General features: G+C 33.9%; 1 protein-coding gene across 5 annotated transcripts in view; it reads left to right on the plus strand.

The window, feature by feature from the left end:
- The window catches only part of LOC126753984 (transcription factor HNF-4 homolog), a 71,220-nt gene that overhangs the window by 21,883 nt on the left and 26,663 nt on the right, over positions 1-22,674 (plus strand). For 4 of the 5 annotated variants that reach the window (XM_050465791.1, XM_050465794.1, XM_050465793.1 and 1 more), the window contains exon 2: positions 440-603. In XM_050465791.1, coding sequence (XP_050321748.1) covers positions 516-603 — 88 coding nt within the window. In that variant the 5' untranslated portion in view covers positions 440-515. Of the gene's footprint in view, positions 1-439; positions 604-21,889; positions 22,484-22,674 lie in introns of those variants that run through there. The other variant, XM_050465795.1, reaches the window with a different exon arrangement.

Raw genomic sequence — 22,674 nt, forward strand, 5'->3', positions numbered from 1 at the left:
ATTATTATCGCAAACAATTTAAAATTCCTATTTGCGTATGTCATTGAAGAAAAAGTCAGGAAAATGAGACAAACAGCGAAAAATTAAAATAGAGTAGGCACAAAAACAAAAAGGAAATTATGCAAGACAGTGTCCACTGGGCCTAGTTGTAAGGGCCCAACGCGCTCATAACCTTGTCACCTGAGTTGAATGGCTCGCCTTCAGTCGGCTGGGTTGGCTATCGGTTGGTTTTATGCACCCGCAATTAAATTGCTTCGATTAGCTATTTAATATAGACACATACATATCTATATACGTACATATTTACAGTTGTAAATACATACATACATATATACACTTTTATTATATTTATTTTCTGCTGAAATATCATATTTGCTAATAACACTCATAAAATCCTAATCGTAAAATAATAATCGTTTTTTCTTCTTGTACTTTACAGTTAAGTAATTTATGAGCGGAATTGTCGGAAAAATGGCGTTTTGTTGATTTGTCTTTGTGGTCAAAACGGTGAAAAAATGAAGGACCCAAAGGAACTTTTACAAGAAGTGAATATAGAAGTAAATAATAAAATGGAGAATGTGGAAGGCGATTCAAATGACAGAGGTGAGTGAATATCATTAAAATAGCGTAAGTCGATTTTTAAAAAATCTGAGAAAATTCGCTTTGAATTGATTTTAAGTGGTTTAAATCGTGATTTATGATCTTAAATATTATAAAAACTGCTTTGCAACAACAACAGCAAAAAATTTTACCACTAAAGCTAAGCCGATTTTATACAATTTTGAGTTGAACAATTTTTTGTTTTTTTATTTTATAAACTAAAACTTTAAAACAAACATTTGAAAACAACAACAACAAAAATTTGAAATGCTGAAGCTTAAGTCGATTTTATACAATTTTGAGTTGAACATTTTTTGTTTTTTTATTTTATGAACTAAAATTTTAAAACAAACATTTTAAAACAACAACAAAAATTTCAAGTACTGAAGCTTAAGTCGATTTTATACAATTTTGAATTGAACAATTTTTTTGTTATTTTTAGTGCTTGCAATTATATTTTATGATTTGTGGCGAGCGAATAGAGTTAAAATGGCGTAAGTCGATTTTGGAAAATTCAGAAAAATTTTGATTTGACTGAATTTTAATTTGCTAAAAGCGTATTTTATAACCTTAAATGTACAAAAAAAATAAACATTTTAAAATAACAACAACAAACATTTCAAGTGCTGCAGCTTAAGTCGATTTAATGAAATTTAGAGTTGAACTAATTTTTGTTGTATCTTAGCGTTTTTGGAAAACATAATATTTAAAACTTAAAATTTTACAACAAATATTATTCAAAAACAACAACAAAAACATTTTCAAGTGCTGAAACTTAAGCCAATTTAATGAAATATTGAGTTAAACAAATATTTGTTGTTTTTCAATTATATTTTTTTACTAGAGGTAGATGAACGGCATTAAAACAGCATAAGTCGATTTTGGAAAATTCTCAAAAGACGATTTGAGTTAATTTTCAGTGGCCGCAATCGTATTTTATAACCTCGAGGTGCATAAGTAATATTTTACAACAACAAAAAGAAAATCTTTAAGCGATGCAGCTTAAGTCAATTTTCTAAAGTTTTCAGTTTGACATTTTTTTTTGTTTTTTAGTGCTCGAAGTTATTTTTTTTTCTTTCAATTTCACAAATAATATTTTACAGCGACAACAACAACAAATCTTTAGGTGCTTAAGTTGATTTTATAAACTTTTGAGTTTAACATATTTCTATTATTTTTAAGTGCCTACAATTATATTTTCTGACCTAAAGTATAAAAAAAAATATTTTGCTACAACAACACAATCACAATTTTTTCTTACAAGAACAATAACAAATATTGTAACGACTTTTGAGCAATTTTAAGGAATGACTGCCTTTAATTATACTATACTTGTATAAAAATAATATTTTCTTACAACAACAACACAAACATTTTGAAGCGCAAAGACTTACATAAGTTCACTTTTAAAAGTTTTGAAGTTAGCACTTTTGCGTTCATTTTGAGTTACTAAAGTAATATTTGTCGACGTGTGTAATATAATAACCAGAAATCCGAATGTAGTCAAGCTTAAGTCGATATTGAAAAATTTTGGGCAGTGCAAATTTGATTGTTTGAACAAATTATGAGTACTTCTTCAATTTAAAGGTTTTAATGAAAATTTTTATTATAAACCAATATAGTGGTATTTTATGGCCGTAAAGCCTTATCTTACAACAACAATAGCAAAACATCCATACCGTTGAAGCTTAAGGCAGGTCATAAAACGAGATTTATTGATTTTACAGATTTAAAGAAAGAAGAAAAAACGTTAACTTAGGCTGCTTCGAAGCGTCATCAGCAATAATATCTTTACCTTAGTAGTCGAAAAAGTCTTTTCGTATTTTTTAACAAACTTAAGCTCATTTTTATAATGAATTTTAATGAACCAAATATGTACCATATTGGTCGATCATTTTTTGCCATTTTTCCGCTAGAGACATTATTCCATCAGTCTTAAAACTTTTCTGGTTTCTCGGCGGAAAACTGCGACAAGTAATTTTCACAGGCTTCTCTAGAAGCCAACTTTACTCCATTAAGAGTTTTTTATATTGACCGAAACAAATGGGTGCGAGGTCAGGACTTTATGGTGGATGCATCAAAACTTCCCAACCAAACTATCCAAGTTTTTGCCGAGCCATCAACGAAGTGTGTGGTCTAGTGTTGTCCTGAAGGAAAACGAAGCCCTTTCTGTTGATAAGTTTTGCCCGTTTTTTTCGATTACTTGCTTCAATCTAATCAATTGTTGACAATAAAATGTATCACTCGTTCGACCAGGGTAATCACTCGTTCGACCAGGCTGGAGCAGCGCATAGTGGATGATTCCCTTCCAACAATCAGCATAACCTTTCATGGCGTCAATCCTGGCTTTGCGACCATTTGTTAAGCTTCACTACGCTTGAACCACGACCTTTTTCGCAAATTATTGTCGTATTTGAACCACTTTTCTTCTCCTATTACCATTCGCTTCAGAAATGGTTCGATTTCATTTCGTTTCAGCAAAGAATCGCAGATGTTAATTCGGTCCATAAATTTTGTCACAGACAATTGATGTGGTACCCAAACAACGATCTTCTTTTTGTAACCTGCTTTTTACATTGTTCAAAACTGTTCGATGATGACTGTTAAATTCATTAGCGATGTCATGTCTGCTTGACGATCATGGTCGATTTTTTCCATAATTTCAACGACTTTTTCAACGATAGGTCGACCCGAGCGAGGTAGAACTTAAAATCTCACCTTTCCAACACTATATACATAGTATGACACAATGATCCATGCCAAATTTCATGAACTCCTCTTGTCCAGTAAAAAAGTTTTCCGCACAAGCACTTGATTCTGATTGGTCAGTTTATATGGCAGCTATATGCTATAGTGGGCAGATGTTTACAATTCCGACAAGTGAGTAGCTACTTGAAGAGAAAAGGGCGCATGCAGAATTTCAGATGGATAACTCAAGAACTGAGCGACTAGTTCGCATATATACAGACAAACTGACAGATGACAGATAGGTGGACATTGCTATATCGACTTAGCTCGTCACGCTGTTAATTTATATGCCAGATATTTTCATGTGATCTTCAAAATTTCCATTTGGGTGTTACAAACTTAGTGGCAAATCTAACAACTTATTTGAAGACCACAAACCTTTACATTTTAAAAATCTTTAGTTTTTAACAACACTAAATCGATTTCTACAAATTCTGAAGAGAGCACTTTTTGCCTTTTTTTTTAGCGACTAATCTAATACTTATTAATTTATTTAGATTAAACTGACTTACAACAACAACAAGTTAAAGTCCCATTATAGATATGCTTAAGTAGATTTAGCAAATTTTCCTGATCGTGACTCACAAATTGATTGTGAATCCACCGAATCTAACTTTAAATATTTAACTAAGGATAATACGATCTTATAGCAACAACAATTACCAAGAGCCGATAAATTTAAAAGTCTGCCATAAATTGGTACCGGAAACAGGTTTCTGCCGTAACTCGCCTTAATTGCTTAAATCCGTTTCGAGCCTCTCGTTTGACCACACATAAATATGTAAATCAAAACGTATTTAATACAAACTAAAGAAAGTAAAGAGAAGCAAGTAATTAAACCCAAAAAAGTGTAGACAAAATAATAGTAAAAGGTTAAATCAGATCACTTCCGATGACAGGAAAAAGGCAAGCAAAAAGAGCATTCTTATGAATATTTTGCTCATTGTCGTTTAAGTAAATTTCCATTGTCAATATGTAAGCACTTTTTTTGTGAATTAAATAAGTATTAATTACAATAAGCATTTAAATATATGTTTGTAAGTGAACAGTAAGCGATTTTGTGCTGTCTCACCGGAAGCCAGGCTCATTATTTAACTTAGTGATCCAGCAAATAATATTTTACGCTTATCGCCAAACATTTTTCTAAGGGGAAATTCAGTAAAGGAAATGTATGTAAACATGACATACACAAGCAAGAATATATAAATATATAAAAGTACATATATATTTATACATATGTAAATTTATAAATAAATATAAAAAAAAACTCTAACTTTGACTGCACTAAAACTAGAATACCCTTCACAAGTGCATCTCTTATAGGTCTAAAGGGATCAATGAGAAAGGGCCTATTATAGGATCAAAAATCGTCGGTTAATATCAATCCCAGTAGCTTCGCTAGGTTCACCAAAGGTGTGTCTACCGAGATTTTTCAATCTCAGGACATGACTACATCAACTCAGCTTATCCCGCCATTTCGAGATTCCCTACTTTTTTGCAGAAAAAACACAGGAACTTCAAATTTAATGTGGAATGCTTATTATCATTCCAAAGAGCATTATTTGGTTTATTTTTTGAAGATTATCTCTTTCAAATGTTGGCCGTGGCTACGTCTCAGATGGACCATCTGTTGAGTCCAATTTTCACTGACTCGTTCGAGCATTTCGACTGGTAACTGGCGAATGACAATGCGATGTTTTGCTCCAATGCTTGAACCGAAACGGGATTGTTCGCATAGATTTTAGACTTTACATATCCCGACAGGCAAAAGTTTAACGGTGTGATATTACATGATTTTGGTGGCTACTCGAACCGCCCAAAACGTGAAATTATATGCTCACCAAAGTGTTTTCTCAATAAATCCATTGATTGATGCGATGTGTGGGAAATGACACCGTCTTGATGAAACCATATGTCGCCGAGATCACGAGCTCAGGCATCATATAGTCACTTATCATGGCACGATAACGGTCGCTACACACGGTTACGTTCTCACCGGCAACATTTTCGAAGAAATATGGATCGATGATTCTACAAGCCCACAAACCACACCAAACCATTGATTTTTTCTGAATGAAATGGCTGCTGTTGAATCCCTTTAGGTTGCACTTCGTCACAAATGCGGCAATTTTGCTTGTTTACATACCCATTGAGTCAGAAATGGGCTTCAACGCTGAACAGAATTTGGCTCGAAAACGTCGGATCTTCTTGAAACTTTTCATTCCATGCGTCAGTTCGAAATGCTGCGAACGGCGTCGTATCGACTCCCACGGTATTAGCTACGGTTGCTTCTGTGCTGAACGTGGTCTATTCGGTTGAATATTATCCAATAATGAATGCTGGGTCTCAAAATGGGTGATGGTGTTGCGAATGGTACACCCAATAGGCCGATTATGTTGGCCATTAGTTGATCGAAGCGCGTAAAAAACATTCTTTAAAGAACGTGAATTTTCTGAATAAAGTTGAAAGATTTGTATTGTTGCCTTGATGGGCTTAGCTGGAGCTCCAGTGCTAGTGGCAGCCTTTGTACCTAGACTAAGCTTATCTATCTTCTTTGTACTAGCTGAGCTCTAAGACAGTTCAGAACGCTGCTTTCTTTTCTGCTCTTTCGATGAGATACGTATCTTGGACCATGTAGTGTAGGAAAAAGCAGGTTCGCATCCTCATAGCCCCCATTACGATAATAAAACTAACCTTTTACGGATGGCACCAGGTATCTGTAAGCTCCGTTCGAGACTGTGCTATTTAAACGTTACCGCCAGGGTGATCCTTTTCACGGGTCACATGATGCCTTGAACCAGCCCTTCTACTGTCTACCATGGCAAGACTACCGGACTCGGAATCAGGCGAATATCGTGGCGAAGCCCAAATAAACACGTCAAAGCAGGTCAAAAATCAAGGTTATGTTGACAGTTTTCTTCGATTATGGAGGTGTGGTGGACTCCGAATTCCTTTCGACCGGCCAAAATGTCAACAGGCAATACTATTTAAGTGTTATGCGTCGTTTGCGCGAAGCTGTACGCAAAAAGAGGGCGGAATTATGTGCCGACAACTATTGGTTTTTGAACCACAATAAAGCACCTAGGTCCTTAACGCCCATGAGACATCGCGGCGTTCATTGAACTTTGTTAATAACACTTTTTTGGAACTATGAAAGGAAAATTAACCGAACTCGATTAAGTTACCCTGTATATTTTGCAGAAAATTCCATTTGTTTTCGCATGTGATTTCAGCGCGACACTGCTTATCACAAAAGTGACAGTAATTTATCTCCTTATGTTTGACAATCAACTACCACTAAAGCTACGTGAACACAGATTTCGCCACGCCCTTGTTTCGGACAGTATTTTTATTTATTTATTTATTGATAATATTATCTATTGATTACTAAAGAAAGTGTTGAGTATTTATTTGCGGTTTGTTTGCCTGAAGATTTCGGTGTTTACTTTCATAAAAAATATATATAGTATATTTAAAATATAAATATATTTATTATTATTTGTAATATATGTATGTATATACTCGCATATAATCCGATTGCACGTTGTTCGCGCCTCGACAAGTGGCTGAACTACAAAAGAATCAGTGTGCGCCTTCATAGACGAGGTGGCTCTGCGATAACCCCGTGCAGCAACCGGACAATGATTATCGTCTTTTCACCATAGACAAATGTGTTGTGTTTGGTGTATGTGGGCGCGAAAGAGAGCGCACCGCAGAGCTGTGATGCAAGGGCGACAAGGTTGTAGACCGCAATCGTTTAATAATCTGGAATGTGTGGGTGTGTGACATGCAAAATATTCATTTCTGTTTATTATACTCTACTATACACATTATTTAGCAATAATATTGATTGCTATAAAACGGTACAGTAATGAATTTTAATAGACAACAAAACAGCGATTTGTGTTTTGCGTATTTATAGGCGATGAGGCGTTCGTTTAGCGCGAGCAGCGCTCATTAATAGATCAATCAGGAAAGCCTTCAATAGCGATTGAGACGCAATACATTAGATTTTGTATACCCTGAATAGTGGGTAAGTTTGTCATGTAGTCTGTAACGCCCAGTAGGGAACGTCGGACCTATAAAATAATGAGCTGAGTCGATTTAGTCATATTTGTCTGTCTCTATACATATATTCGAATTAGTCACTCAGTTTGTGAGATATTCAACTGAAATTTTGCACACGTCCTTTTCTACCCAATAAGCTGTTTATTTGTCGGAACGGGCGTTATTGGAAACTATATGAGCATACATAAATTCCTGCATTTAAATCTGAAAAATTAAGGACATTTAAAATTAAAAAGATATCTTCCATTGACCACTGACGGTGAGTGTCCGCCCAAAATTGTTCAGAACGTTCTTATAATATGAAAAAAAGAATATTTCATAACAAGATTTATCTTCACAAAATTATCGTCTTTTCACCATTACAAATGTGTTGTGTTTGGTGTATGTGGGCGCGAAAGAGAGCGCACCGCAGAGCTGTGATGCAAGGGCGACAAGGTTGTAGACCGCAATCGTTTAATAATCTGGAATGTGTGGGTGTGTGAGATGCAAAATATTAAAAACTTTGTGTTTATTTACTCGACTATACACAAAATTTGTCACAATTATTGATTACAAAAATTACAGTCCGAATGAATTTTAATTGACCACTAAACAGCGATTTAGCTATTTATAGGCGATGAGGCCATACAAACTTAACCAATCAAAACCATGTTCTTTAAAAGCTTTTGAGACGCAACAAGATTTTATTTGTCAACAAGATATCTTCCTATAAAATAATGCTGAGTCGAGATATTATACATATAGCTTTGCCATATTCAACTGAAATTTTGCAATTGTTCAAACTTTATTTGACCACTATAGCATATAGCTGTCATAACATACTGAACAATCGAAAATCAAGTTCTTATATGAAAAACTTTTTTGTTTAACAAGATATCTTCACAAAATTTGTCACAGATTATTATACAAAGCAATGCTACAAACTCCGAATAAATTGTTCAGAACGGACCACTATAGCATATAGCTGCCATACAAACTGACCGATAAAAATCAAGTTCTTATATGAAAAACTTTTTTGTTTAACAAGATATCTTCACAAAATTTGGTATAAATTATTTTTCATTATAAATCTCTGATCTCCAAAGATATTGTTCAGATCAGCCCACTGTAACATATAGCTGTCATACAAACTGACCAATCAAACTCGAACTCTTATATGAAAACTTTTTTATTTGTGTAGGGTATTAAGGTATTCTACCTTCGGTGCAACCGAACTTAAGGGTTTTTTCTTGTTTTATTCAAACTATAAAATTTCTTTATTTTAGTATTCAGTACGTGCTGAATTTTAAGAAAAAAGCGGTTGACTGATAGCAACGCCAGTTGAATCATCAGCCACAATTATTCCATCGGCAATGTGACATGCATTGATTCTTTTAATTATAGCGTGTTCTGATACATTTCATTTAATAATTTTAGTGAATAATATACATACATATATTTACGTATGCAATTTTATAAATTAAAAAACACATTGTTGCCTTGTGCGCGACGCGATTATTGCTTGCGGCAGTGGTGTGAACGATTAGTCGCGTCGCATTGTGTGAATCATGTTATTTCTTTGTAAACATATCCGTGATTGTTGTTGTTTTAAGATTGCACATGCAATTGTAGGCATAAATAGAAAGGGTGGTTCATATGGGTATTGGGTTGTTAGCACGAATAATTCCTTTAAGGTCATCTTATGTCTAAATATTGTCCAAACGCAACCAGACCGGTTCAAGCCCACAAATATTTCAGTATCCACAGTTGGCTTTTGACCGGGATATACAACAATTGAAATTCAGAAAAAATTCTTTCCTGATAGTAGTATGTCTGTGTGCTTCAAATGGGTTGAATCGGGTCAATACTTCCCTTAGCCCATAAATACCTAATATAAAGATTTTTGAACTTCCGCATACATATATCGGCCAATATTTGAGTTATCTTAATAAAATGAAAGAAGGTGTTTCTCTTATAACGATGCACATTTGTGCTTTGAATGAATAAAATCGGTTGAAAACTCGTCCTAATATAATAATTTGTACATTAATCAGTCACAGTCGAGATACGTCACTTCTCTTCTTAAAACGCCAGAAATCGGTTCCACAATTTCTAAAAACCCTGGACATCGAATCCGAACCTATGGCTGAAATTATATCGAATATAGATAGTAGTCAACCAGTGAGATATATTAATAAAAATCACAAGTATCTTTTTTTGATATCAAAGAGATAAAATCCATCCGGTGCTGCTAGGGGTATATACTTAAAATAATAAAAATTGAACTTTCTGTTGACTTCGCATCGTATATATTGTTCATTATGGCAAAACTCTTCAGTCGCGAACAGCCGAACCTTATATGCCATTTGATCAAATTTGATCCGGACTGACAAAAATATTTTTTCGTAGCGACACACGCCCGCAGAATGGAGGCTGACAGAGAAGAAGCTGACAGAGAAGAGAAGACTGCTAGAAATATCAGGAGTAAGGTACCAGGGAAACAATGGAGCATCTCTTCTGCACTTGTTCCGTATTGGCAAGACTACCCTGTAAGCATCTGGGATCCCCACGGTAGGATACACTGAAGCTGCTATAGATAGTGAGGCCACAAAGTCTGCTAAAATTTGCGTCAAACGTGGCTCATTGGCCTACCAGATAAACCTAACCTAACCTATATAAATCTTAACTTTCGCCTTCAAATATATACCTTTTTGCGCCAAAAGAAGTATGCCAAAAGAAGTATGTCAATCCCATTTTCTATAGATTTATTATAAGCCTCTGCTGGGTTGTGCTTCAGCGACTTCAGTTAATTTTGTTTTTTTTAGGATTTCGCTCGTTTTGAAGCACTATTCACAGATTGTTGGACAGTTAGGTTAGGTTAGGTAAGGTGAAATGGTTAATCCTAAGAAGGATATCACTGGGACAGCTAAGAACGCCGATCCGTTGTGGTATCTATAAATGCTTATATACTGGATCATAAGATCCTTACAGATCGACAAACCGCTTTGAGCATGTCCCAAATTTCTTGAAAGGGCTAATATTAGATTCGTTTAAGTCTTCTGGTACGCAGTACTGAGATATTTCAGCCTTAGTCTTGCAAAGGCTGTACAATGGAGAAGAAAGTGAAAGTGAAAGTGGACTTTTCCAACTCACGCTCCTCTACACAGCTTTGACAACTAGCGTGAGACAATATTTTAAGCCTTAACAGATGAATGCCTTTTATATTTCAAAGAAGTAAGTGATGTTTTCGTCAGCCATAAACTAGCCATGTGTGAGGTTTTGCTAAAATACGTGTGTTTTGTGGTAAGCGCCTAGTTGTAGGCTAACTCTTCTATGCTACTACTGTAAACTGAGGTATTTTTGTATTAAATGCTTGCTTAGTCTGAATTCTCTACAATTACATATGTATAAACAACAATGGTGCGTAACTTCGCTAAACTGAATTTTTTGTTTATATGCCTAAATGTAGACTACTGTTTAATTCTAAAAAAGGGTCAAAGTTGAATTACATTTATCGTATTAAGTAATTTGTAGACTATATTTGAATTTTCCACAATTATATATAAACAACAATGGTGTGTGGCTTCGCTAAACTTAATTTTTTGTTTGTATGCCTAAATGTAGACTACATTTTAACTCTACAAAAGAGTCATAGTTGAATAACGTTCGCGTTATATTGGTTTTAGACGCCTTATTATAGACTACGTTCAATTTTTACGGGAAAAACTATAAAAAATTAACGATTTTCGCTTTCAATACATTGATTTTCAATTTCAAGATACGGAAGTGGAAACTTTAAACAATTTGATACATAATATAATGTTTTCCAAAACAACTGTCAAAATATTGTACACCCTTCTTCTTGAACGCTAACGATCTCGAAACTTCAACAACAACTCGAAAGTGACCTGAAAATTTAGAGCTCTCCCTGATCTGAAGTAACCTCACTTTTATACAAACTTCTCATTCTAAACGCAAGAAAACCGACAAAATTGCTCTCAAAATACAATTTTCTGAATAATAACTTCTGAATTATGCCGGTGAGTAACTCACTTCATGATTACACCAGAAAAAAAAGCCGATAACTCAAAAGCAATCAGCAGCTGTACCACCCTGTACTTGCATTGGCATGCAGGCGCAATCACTTCGTTTGCCATATTTTGCATTCTCGACGCATGTGCTGTGCAGCGTGTAAGGCGGTGTTGCCCAACCACAAAGTCCGACAACGTCACACCAAGATGGACGGACGTTGGAGCATGCAAGCATAGCAACCGGTGAAATGCCTGCGTACACGTAATACCACAGCTGAAACAGCAAGTGGCAGCCGACGCCATACAAGATCGGTATGCGCAACATCAACAAATTTGTATTACATATGTATGTTTTTTTTTTTATTTGTGTTATTTTTTTTAATATTTCTTATTTTTATTTTTAATTTTTTTTACTTTATTTATTTTTTTTTAAATTTTTTTTTATTTTTACTATTTTTTATTTAATTTAATTTTTTTTATTATTTTTTTTTTTTGTTTTTCTTCGTATGTTTGTTTGTTTTTGTGTTCGCACCGACAATTTACTCAACTGGACTGTCCTCTGTGGGCCAATGTTGCAGCTATGAAAACATGCCTTGCCCAAGAATTTCGCTCAAAAATCTGCGATCGCTTGCAAACTACACGCAATAACAATAACAACAACGAAGCAACAGCAGCACACACCTTCGCCAATGTTCAATTGCGAATTGGTGCAAAATCCAATAAATAGAAAAACAGTAAATATTTAATAAAGAAAGAAACACAAACAAGCACACACATGCACAGTCATGCTTTCAATCATTTGTGCGGTGACGACGCGTACGAAAGGAAGCAAAGTTCAATTTTTCGTTTCGTCACAGCTTTGAATGGCGATGCTTCAGCCCGGTCAAAGTACAAACGGGCCAACAACAACAAGTACAACAACGGAGAGTCGCAGCCACAAACACAACCGCAGGCACACCACCGCCAACGCCAACATCACTCATCAACATCGGTGACACCACTCATTGCGCGCCACGTTTCGCACACTTTCAGCGTGTGTGGCGTGCGCAGATGGTGGTATGCGTATATGTTTGTGTGTGTGAATTTGTAAGTTTGTGTGCTTGTGGCTGCTCGCAGCGCTCGATCACGTCGCTTTTGTGTTGCCGATGACCATTAAATTGGCGAAAATCGAGCAAAACACACAAAAAGTGTGCAAAGCAAAGCAGCAATTCAAGTGATTACATAGAAATTACAACAACGACAACACACAAATATAACCAAAAATAATAATTGCCGAACTGAAATGAATGAAATATTGCCGAAACGTAGCGCAATGGTTGCGATGAGCTGGCGTTTATTGACAAGTTCGCATGTATAAGCGCACACACATACATACATACGTATATAAATTGTCAATATGTTTGCGCAAATTTATTAGAGTATAAGCAGCTGTTGGACATTCACACACCCACATTTCATCCACCTGTTTGACTTTGGCAATTGTAACACTTCAAATGGGCTTATAAGCTTATACTGCATGTGTATATATGTACATATGTATGTATGTATGTTTGTTTGTTTGGTGGGCAATGTGTCATTAAGTATAGTTAGATACGTGCATTATATTTGATTTAAGTATGAACATAAAACGCAGTAATTTAAGTTAATTTGTAAAGCAGAGCAATAAAATATAATCAATTGACTTGCTTCGGTCTAGTTCAGTAACTAGTTACAAATTATGAGATTAACAGTCAATTAAAATTCAAAAGAAATTTAAAAAAAGTAGGTATAGCAAAAAATTTGACACGCTTCTCAGCGGTTGCGGACTAGTTGCGGACTAGTTCGGTAAGTAGTTAAAAATTATGCGATTAAAGCTAAAGCAATGCATATTTTGTTAACGAATAAAGAAAACAAATTGCAAAAAACTTGACACGCTGATCAGTGGTTGTGGACTAGTTCGGTAACTAGCTACAAATTATGCGATTAAACTAAATCGATGCATATTTCGTTAATGAATATTTAAAACAAGTTGCAAAACACCTGACACGCTTCTCAGTGGTTGCGACCTAGTTGAGGACTAGTTAAATAACTAGTTAAAAATTATGCGATTGAAACTAAATCAACGTATTTTGTTAATGAATAATAAATTTAAGATTAAAAGGCAAAAAGCTTGACATGCTAGTAAAAGGTTGCGAACTAGTTGAGGACTAGTTTGGTAACTAGTTACAAATTGTAATATTAACTTATTATGAATCGTAAACAAAAACTCAAACAAATATCAAAAATCTTGACAGAATTAACAGTGTCTTCGAACTAGTTGAGGACTAGTTTGGTAACCAGTTTAAATTTATCATAAATAAAGTGAAACAATATACAATATGCATGTAACTTCCTAGTAAAGAAAATAGAAAAATGAATAAAATACATTTTGCTAGTAGCTGCCTAGTTGGAGATTAGGCGCACACTAACTAATTAATTAGTTACAAAGAAAGTGAAATTTAGTTCTTCAACGCAAATGAATTATAAATAAGAAAACACATTCCCCGAAACTATGAATAATGGCCTTCATAGATGTATTTCTTATAGTATAAAATACTATATAAGGATCTTTATCTTGATTTAAAATGGTCAGTTTGAATGGAAGCGCTATGCTATAGTGGTCCGATCTTAACAATTTGCTCGGACATTGCCTTTCCCTGAAGGTCTTGTGAAAATATCAGTTCGATATCTTAATCTTCATCTTATCTGATGAACTACTTCGCATATATACAGACAAATCATGGTACGATTAGTACTAGTTGAGGTCTAGTTTCCTAACTAATTCCGGTAACAAAATCAATAAATATTTATTTTAAGTCGTACAGGCTAGATATTCCTTTAAGGGCCATCCGGTTTTAAATTTTTGTAATGTTTCGGGCTTAGAACTCGCCTAATTTGAGCAAAAATTTATATTTTCTTGTACGGTTTTAACTAGTTGGAGACTAGTTTGCTATTGGTCTAAATGCATTTTTCCAGATAACCCTTCTTCAAGGTTTATATGCCAAAAACTTTCAAAAAAATTTATGGGTTACAATGGTTTCCTATAAAACCCGATCTTCAAGGATCATGTGAGCTTCAATTAAATCTTTAACGGTTACAATTCTAAACGATGGTTTTCCATATACCGTAAATGCTATCGAGCAGAAGTGAAAACCTAAGCTGACTATTATATGTATGTATTAAATCTTCGCTAAAGATCACTTAGTTAGAATTGATAATGCCACGTCAGCTTGATCGCTTTTACAACAAAATTGACCTACACAGCTCTTGTCCCACAATATTTCTAATAATTCAGAGAATAAATGTTAGATTTTCTTACTGACTACCAAAAAAACCAACGAACGTAAGTGAAAACTTAAACTTTCTTAAGAATTTCCAAAACATACGCAGAAGATCAGTGCAGATCTCAGAGATGTGATAAGAATCCAAAAAACCAAAGTCAAGCAAAATTTCATAACCAAACAAATACATACATACATATGTACTTCAGGCACTAGAAATGCTGTTTAACATCGAAGAGAGAGCGCGAACACATTTCTTCGCACAAAAAATATGTGCGCGAAGTGCCAAAAGTATTACAGCGTCGGCACCGATCGCACGTAGCAGATCGTTTGCTAGATACTGGCTATTATCTACCTAAAATTCGTTTAATCAAAAATTGTGCCAGTCATTCGGTGAGTTTCATTACAAAAACACTTATGTACGTATATATTTAGTTATATATATTTGCATATGTAGACACACGAGAGCTTATTTGTCATTTAAATATTTTTTGGCAATTTCAGCGATACCATTCCATAAACAACAAAGAATATTAGTAAAAAAGAGACACCGAAAAAAGGTTAAGACGAAAAATAAAAACAACATACAAATATAAATACTAATACTATGTGCTTTATGTATGTATATTTGTTGATTTGGAAACCGAGAAACATGCATATTTATTTTGGTTTGACCGACGGGGATTTTTTGCACAGTGAGGCAATTTAGATACAATTCCTTAACTTTTAGCGAAAATATATAGAAGATTCGGCAATATGTAAATTTTGCAGATCTCTACCTATAAAATATTCTTTCAATACTTTTTTCTGTGACCTCAAACAGGTGCTAAACTAAGAATTATATGTAGTTTCTACGAACTTGTGGTTTCTAAACTTTTTTTATATTTCAAAATCTGCCTGAATTCCGAAGAATCTGTGCTACTCAGAAAGGGTAGAAAAGAAAAGACCTATCGCTATTCGAACACTCCCGGTATTGATTAAACTACATACGTATGTTTTGACTTTAGACTCGCGATTCGAAACATGTAGTTTGAAAGCAAGAAATAGAAACTTCAATTTTAATGGAGAATATTTATTATGATTTGCAAGATCATCCTTTGACATTTATTTTTTGAAGATTATCTCGTTCAAATGTTGGTCACGGCTACGTCTCAGTTGGTCCATCCGTTGAGTCCAATTTTCGATTGCTCGTTCGAGCATTTCGACTGGTATCAGTCGAATGACACGCGAGTTGTTTTGCTCCAAGGCCTGAATCGAAGCGGGATTGTCCACTTAGACTTTAGACATTACACAACCTCACAGAAAAAAGTCTAACGATGTGAAATCACACGATCTTAGTGGCTAATCGACCAGCCCAAAACGTGAAAGTGTTCTCTCAATAAATCAATCCATGGATTGATGCGATGTGTGGGAAGTGGTCTTTTTGAAACCAAATGTCGCCGAGATCACGAGCTTCAATTTCAGGCATCAAATAATCATAGCGCGATAACGGTCGCCATTGACGTTTACATTCTCACCGGCATTATTATTGAAGAAATATGAACCGATGATTCCACCGGCCCCTAAACCACACCAAACTGTTGTGTTGAGCTATATTTTGTACGCTTTCAATCTAAGATCTCGACGTAAATACAGTCTTTGTATGCACTCTCAGCTACGGCTGCACGCTGAGCGTGGTCTTTCGGTCGAATATCATCCAATAATGAATGATGGGTCTCAATATGGGTGATTTGAATGGATGCCAATGTGCTATCGCTACTCGGGACCTCTCTGGTATTGCTTAAACCATGAATTTTCAGGCCTAGACTCGTTGTTCGCAACCGGTAATTTAATTAATTGAATTCTTGGTGGCTTTTTAACTAAAACCTTTGCCAGGGCTTGCTTTTTCCAAGACATCGGACTACTTGTTACCAGCGATAATATTCTAAACTGATACCAGACGTATAGTGAACTCAAGGACAGTTTTATGAAATAGTATAGAGATAGATATCTAGTAGATCTCTTGACAATTTCTCTAGGGTAAACTGGCTATCATATTGGGTATGTAAGCTCCCAAAAACTACCGATATTTCTTTATCTAGTGTTTATCACTGAGGATAAGAGTTACTCCAAATCGTAAGATGATGGCATAAACCATTTCTAAGAACTGTGAGTGTTAATGTTGTTCTTGTTCCGGTATTTCGACCCCATTTTGAGGTGAGATTAAATATTGTCATCCATTTCATCTAACCGTAGGTCCGTGAAAGAAATTCATTCAACGAGTTAAACCATTGGAAAAGCGGAATAAGGTAAGGGGTTTTTAGAGGGAATTTAAAGGTTGTTTTATCATCCGGGTACTCTTTACGTGCAGGAAAGTATGTCTAATTTGTCTGGAATGCGGTTTCCAAAACAGTTGGTTTATCGCTACACAAGTTGGTCTTGGTTTTATCCAAAAAAGGAGTGTAATTTAGAATGTCTCATTAATTGGAACATACCCTTTCTTTATTAAACTTAGGAATGTAATAAAGCGATTACTCGTATGATACGGTCTTGAACAAAAGAGAGTAAAACTAGAAAAACTTCTAAGTCGAGGGATGATAACATTCATATATGACATTCTGTGGAGATAAGTTATGGAATTATTCAAACGACTCATGGTCTGTGGTCATATTTTAATGCTGAAAATATAATCTTTGTTGTTAAGCCGGCTCCAACCTTTGACAATTTACTTTAAAAGTGAGATCAAACCATTTTTTTAATAACCATAATGTAATTTCCATCAAAATAACAGACCAATATCTCCAAAAGCTAGTCTAAAATATTAGACTCGTTCTCTAGGAACTTGTCAGACAAGCTAAACTTTCCATAAACATCTTACAAGTGATTATTCGTTTTCTGTTTTTGTTTTCTTTTCTCCGTCTGATCATGTTGTTTGGCCATATTAATTTTGCATAACTGTACTATGATGATCGGTATATAATTTAGGGCATAAGTGATTAACGATTTTTTGCTTGATTCTAAAATTCATTAGACATGTTGATTTACATGTCATCATTCCTTTTTAAATGGCATGGCAGATTTTCGAGAACAATATAAATAAATATGTATATACGAGAATGATAGACAGAGATGCGACGAAAGCGAATAAAAAACTCGTATAGCCAAAATTAGCGACCTCTTCTAGTGATAAGAGCCGACTTCACTGGTGGTTGTGCTGCCAGCTGAGCATCCGCAATGACAACAACACGAATTTAAGTACGGACGAGTGTTTACAAGAGTAGTTGGATAAGTCTTTGGCAGTTTATGTAGATATGAGACGAGCTGAGTCGATTGAGCCATATCTTTTTCTCTCCTAAAAGCTGCACTCTTCTCTCGGAATTGCAGATGTCTATAGCATATCGCTGCCATACAAACTGACCAATCTAAAACATGATAAAGATCTACCTTATGTGATATAAGAAATGCACCTGTGAAAAGTAAGGTGCAGCCGAAGTTAACGTTTTTCATATTTTCTTCAGATTTTCAAGAATTCTCAGCAATATTTGAAGGTTGTTTTCGAGACTTTCAAGATTAAGATCAGCTAGAAAAATTTCCAGCATACTAAAGCCTATCAGTTTAGTTTAGTTTAGAGTTAGTTTAGAGTTTTTTTCACATTTTAAAAGAAGATTTAATTTAGCGAGGTTAAATCTGGAACCAAATCTGCGCCTTTGATCTAGTTATCTTTTTCAAAGTATACTTCTGTAAAAAATTCTAAAAAACTGCCATTTTAAAAATTAAAAAAAAAAATTTAAAAATTGTAAAAAAAAAATTAAAAAAAAATTGAAATTTTCCATAAAAATTGAAATTAAAAAAATTTATTTCGAAAAACTAAAAATGTGAGAGTTCTTCAAAATTTCGAAGTGTATTCACAAATTTCAGAATATATTAGCAAAAAAAAATTTAAAAAAATGGACAGAGAATTTTGAAATATTTTTGAATTTTTTTTTTCTTTTGAAGAATATTGAAATTAAAAAAAAAAATAGAAATATGACAGTTCTACAGAATTAATCATACTTTCGGAGAATATTTACAAATTTCACAATAATTAGCAAACAAATTTTTGAAAAAAAGATTTGGAAAAAAACGTTTGAGAAAAAAACTTCACTTGTGAATAAAATTATTTATTTGACAAAATAAATTCTTTGAAAAAAAAAGTTTTTAAATTTTTCCAAAAAAAAAAAAAAAATTGAAAAAATTTTGTTTGAAAATTTTCAAAATAATTTTTTTCAAATAATTTAATTTTACAAAATCATTTTTAAAATAAAAAAAATGTTCAAAGTTAATTTTTTCACAAAAATTTTTTTTTTTCAATTTTTTTTTTAAATCCACAAGTGGCGTAAATACTTAAGGAGTTATACTATAATTATATATTATTTTTAAAATAAAAAGTAAATGTTCAAAGAAATAATTTTTTCAAATTTTTTTTTTCAAAAAGTTTTCTTTTATTTTTTTTTTAATCCACAACTGGCGTATTTACTTAAGGAGTTATACTATAATTATATATTATTTTTAAAATAAAAAGTAAATGTTCAAAGAAATAATTTTTTCAAATTTTTTTTTTCAAAAACTTTTTTTTTATTTTTTTTTTTTAATCCACAACTGGCGTATTTACTTAAGGAGTTATACTATAGTAATTATAGTATATGGTACCCAATTCCTTTTGTTGTTGTAGCAGCTTTCGTAATTGTACAAAATGAGCTGAGTGGGCAGTCTACGTTCGAATTATCGGAACTCTAGTGGTTAATTCGCAAATTTTGTTATCTAAATTCGCACACTGACATGTCGGGCCGTGCTCGTATGCACAGCCAAGGCTGGCTTGTTTATCAAAATTCGGCGCTCGCACAGTGGGCGTGCAAAAACACATGTATACAGATGTACAAATTTTTTTGTTTGTAGATGTATGTACATATGTATGTATGCGCAAAAACTTGCGCTAATATTAAATTGTTGATATGTGTAAAAATGTAATATAATAATAAAACAGGCTAATAATGATTAGCGCTGTGATAAGAACTCAGCGCGGCGCTCTGATGTGGCGATGTGTTTGTAGTTAAGCGCTGAGGCTTTACTTCTATATTAAACGTGCGCAAAGGTGTGTATAGCCTAATAGACGGACGAATGACTATTTGCCTAAAATAAAAAATGAAAAAAGAACGGACGCTGAAATTTCTCAAGCGGACACGAACGCGTACGCTGGACGCTTATACGACACGCACACAAAGACGCGAGCGCACGGGCGTAGAACTGCGCTGCGCTGTGTGTTTTAGTAGCCTTTACTAGATCTATATCAACAAGTTAGTCGATAAGCGTGTATGTGTGTGTTTGTTGGCGTCTTAAAGTGACTTGACGCTGTAGAATTTATTGTTTTTGCATTGTTGCTGCTTTTGTATTGGTTTTGATTATTGAAGACGGTGGCTGATATCGCTGCCATGAGTCGTCAAACGCCAACAACACAAACACTTGTATGCCGCGTAGTCAAAGGCATGCGGCGTCTCTTTCGCCAAGTGACTTTTATTTACTTGTAGACTCGCTTACTCTCACTCTTACTTCGACTAGCGGGCAGTAATACATACCGACACACGCAAACATACACACACAGCGCCACACCGGCTGCACACATGTCTGCATATATATACATATGTATGTGTGTATGGCGGCTCCAATGCGCGCTGCCCGCTGCTGTTGACACTGACCATACACAAACACACACGCGCGCACACAGCTATTTACGTCGGTACGATCGCGGCTTGCAGCCGCCTGCCAAACACCCAGTCAACGCGCGCTCAACGCTAACGACAGCGCCGCTGCCGTCGTCGCTCGTAATCACAGTTTCCTTAACAATTTCGCTAAGACTATATCATTAGCATTATTACTAAGTCGTTTTAGTACGAGTATAGAACAACATTAGCGCCTTAGTTGTCCGTCGGTACTTTTTGTTGCATTTTATTGTGTATGTGTGTGTGTATGTATGTCTCTGTGTGTGTTTGTGTTGTGATACGCCAATCGCACCGCCTAAGAACGTACGTTGCGAGACTCACCGCTGATTAGTCGACTACTACAACTGACAGTTAACTGTTGACACACTTCGGCTTACGGTCGTCCACGGTTCTACGTTGCTACGTCTGCTGCTGCTGGGGATACGAAAATACAAATACAGCAAATATATCGGTTTAAGCAAGCGTTGAAGAAATGAAAATTATCCTGATAAGAGTGAAAGCACGCACGAACATACAAGTACACGAGCATAGCAAACACGTCTTATGTATGTACATACATGTAGCGCCAGCTAACTTTGCAAGTGCATCCCTGTGGAGCGTATCGAAAAATATTTACTTTATTTGAACTTCGATTTTTTTATTGTTGTTGCTTGGAATGGCATGAATTACAACTTTTCCGGGTTTTCAAGTGCATTTTAGTTATTAAATAAATGGCGGAACAGTAAAAAAAATTTAAAAAAATATTAACTAAAAAAGTTCAAATTGGGAAATTTTAATTTAAAAAAAAATTGATTAAAAAATTAAGTAAATAAATATAAAAAGGCAAACAGTAAAACAATTAAAAAAACTTCAATCAAAAACATTTCAAATTAAAAACTTGTTATTTAGAAAATTTAATTAATTTACAAATTATGTAAGTAAATAAATTAAAAAAGGCAGAACACTAAAAAATTAAAAATATTTTAAAATTAAAAAAATAAAATTAAAAAATTTTAATTAATAAAAAAATAATTAAGACAATTAATTAAAAAAATTAAGTAAATAAATTAAAAATGGCGGAACAGTAAAAACTTAAAAAATAAATTTAAATAAAAATTTTAATTAATAAAAAATTTTATTTAAAAATTTAAGCAAACAAATCAAAAAAGCGGAACAGTAAAAGCAAATTTAAATTAAAAAATATTTAATTATTAAAAAAATTAAGTAAATAAATTAAAAAAGGCGAAACAGTAAAAAAATATTAAGAAAAAAATTAATTAAATAAAAGAGAATACAAAAAAATTATTTAAAAAAGATAAACAATAACAAAAAAAAATTATTAAAAAGAAATTACAAAAAAAATGTATTAAAAAAAAAAAATAAAAAATTACGAAAACAATTCCTTAAAAAAAAAATTTATTAAAAGAACAAAAAAATTAATTCAAAAAATTAAAAATATACATACATATGTACATATGTATGTATATAATAACTACCAACATCTCAAACGCATTTCAAGCACATCACAAATGTGCATTATGACAATTTGAGTTCCGCGCACACGAGGAAACGCTTTAAGGTGTGATCTGTTGCGTATTCTATGCAAATCTTCGCGTCAAGTGTGCATTGTTGTGTACTTAGTGCAAGCCAAAAGTGACTGTCAAGGCAAGACTAGGCAATATTTTGTTTTTTCGGCAAATATTTAATATTTGTGTTTAGCTAATTTGTGTGCGGCAAAAGTAACGAAGATAAAAAAAACAACAATTACATACAAACAAACACATACATACATATTTATATACATACATACATTTACACACTCATCGATACGCCAAATTTGTTTGCTAAGCTATTTGGTTTCGCCTTTGTCGCGCGTTGCATGCGTTTCAACAATTGCCTGACGTATACAATAACTGTCCAGCAAGTGTCAACTGCATGCTGCTAAGTTACTAGGGGGATATGTTAAAAATGAAGACAGAAGTGCTATCGGGTAGTGGCTTTGATGAGTCCTATATATTTGAGGATAATTTGCTGCGTATGATCGGTGAGTAAGCGGAAATAAAAAAATATATGTACATACATATGTAATTTCAAAATTTTTATAGGAAAGTAAAATGTTATAAAAAAGTAATATTTTATAGGAAAGATATTAATTAATATTAAGCGTAAAAAAATACCTTTTTATATTAAAGTAAAATATTATAGCAAAGTGAAGTTCTTTAAGAAAAAGAGTAA

The sequence above is a fragment of the Bactrocera neohumeralis genome, chromosome 3, assembly GCF_024586455.1.
Source record: "Bactrocera neohumeralis isolate Rockhampton chromosome 3, APGP_CSIRO_Bneo_wtdbg2-racon-allhic-juicebox.fasta_v2, whole genome shotgun sequence".
Lineage (NCBI taxonomy): Eukaryota > Metazoa > Arthropoda > Insecta > Diptera > Tephritidae > Bactrocera > Bactrocera neohumeralis.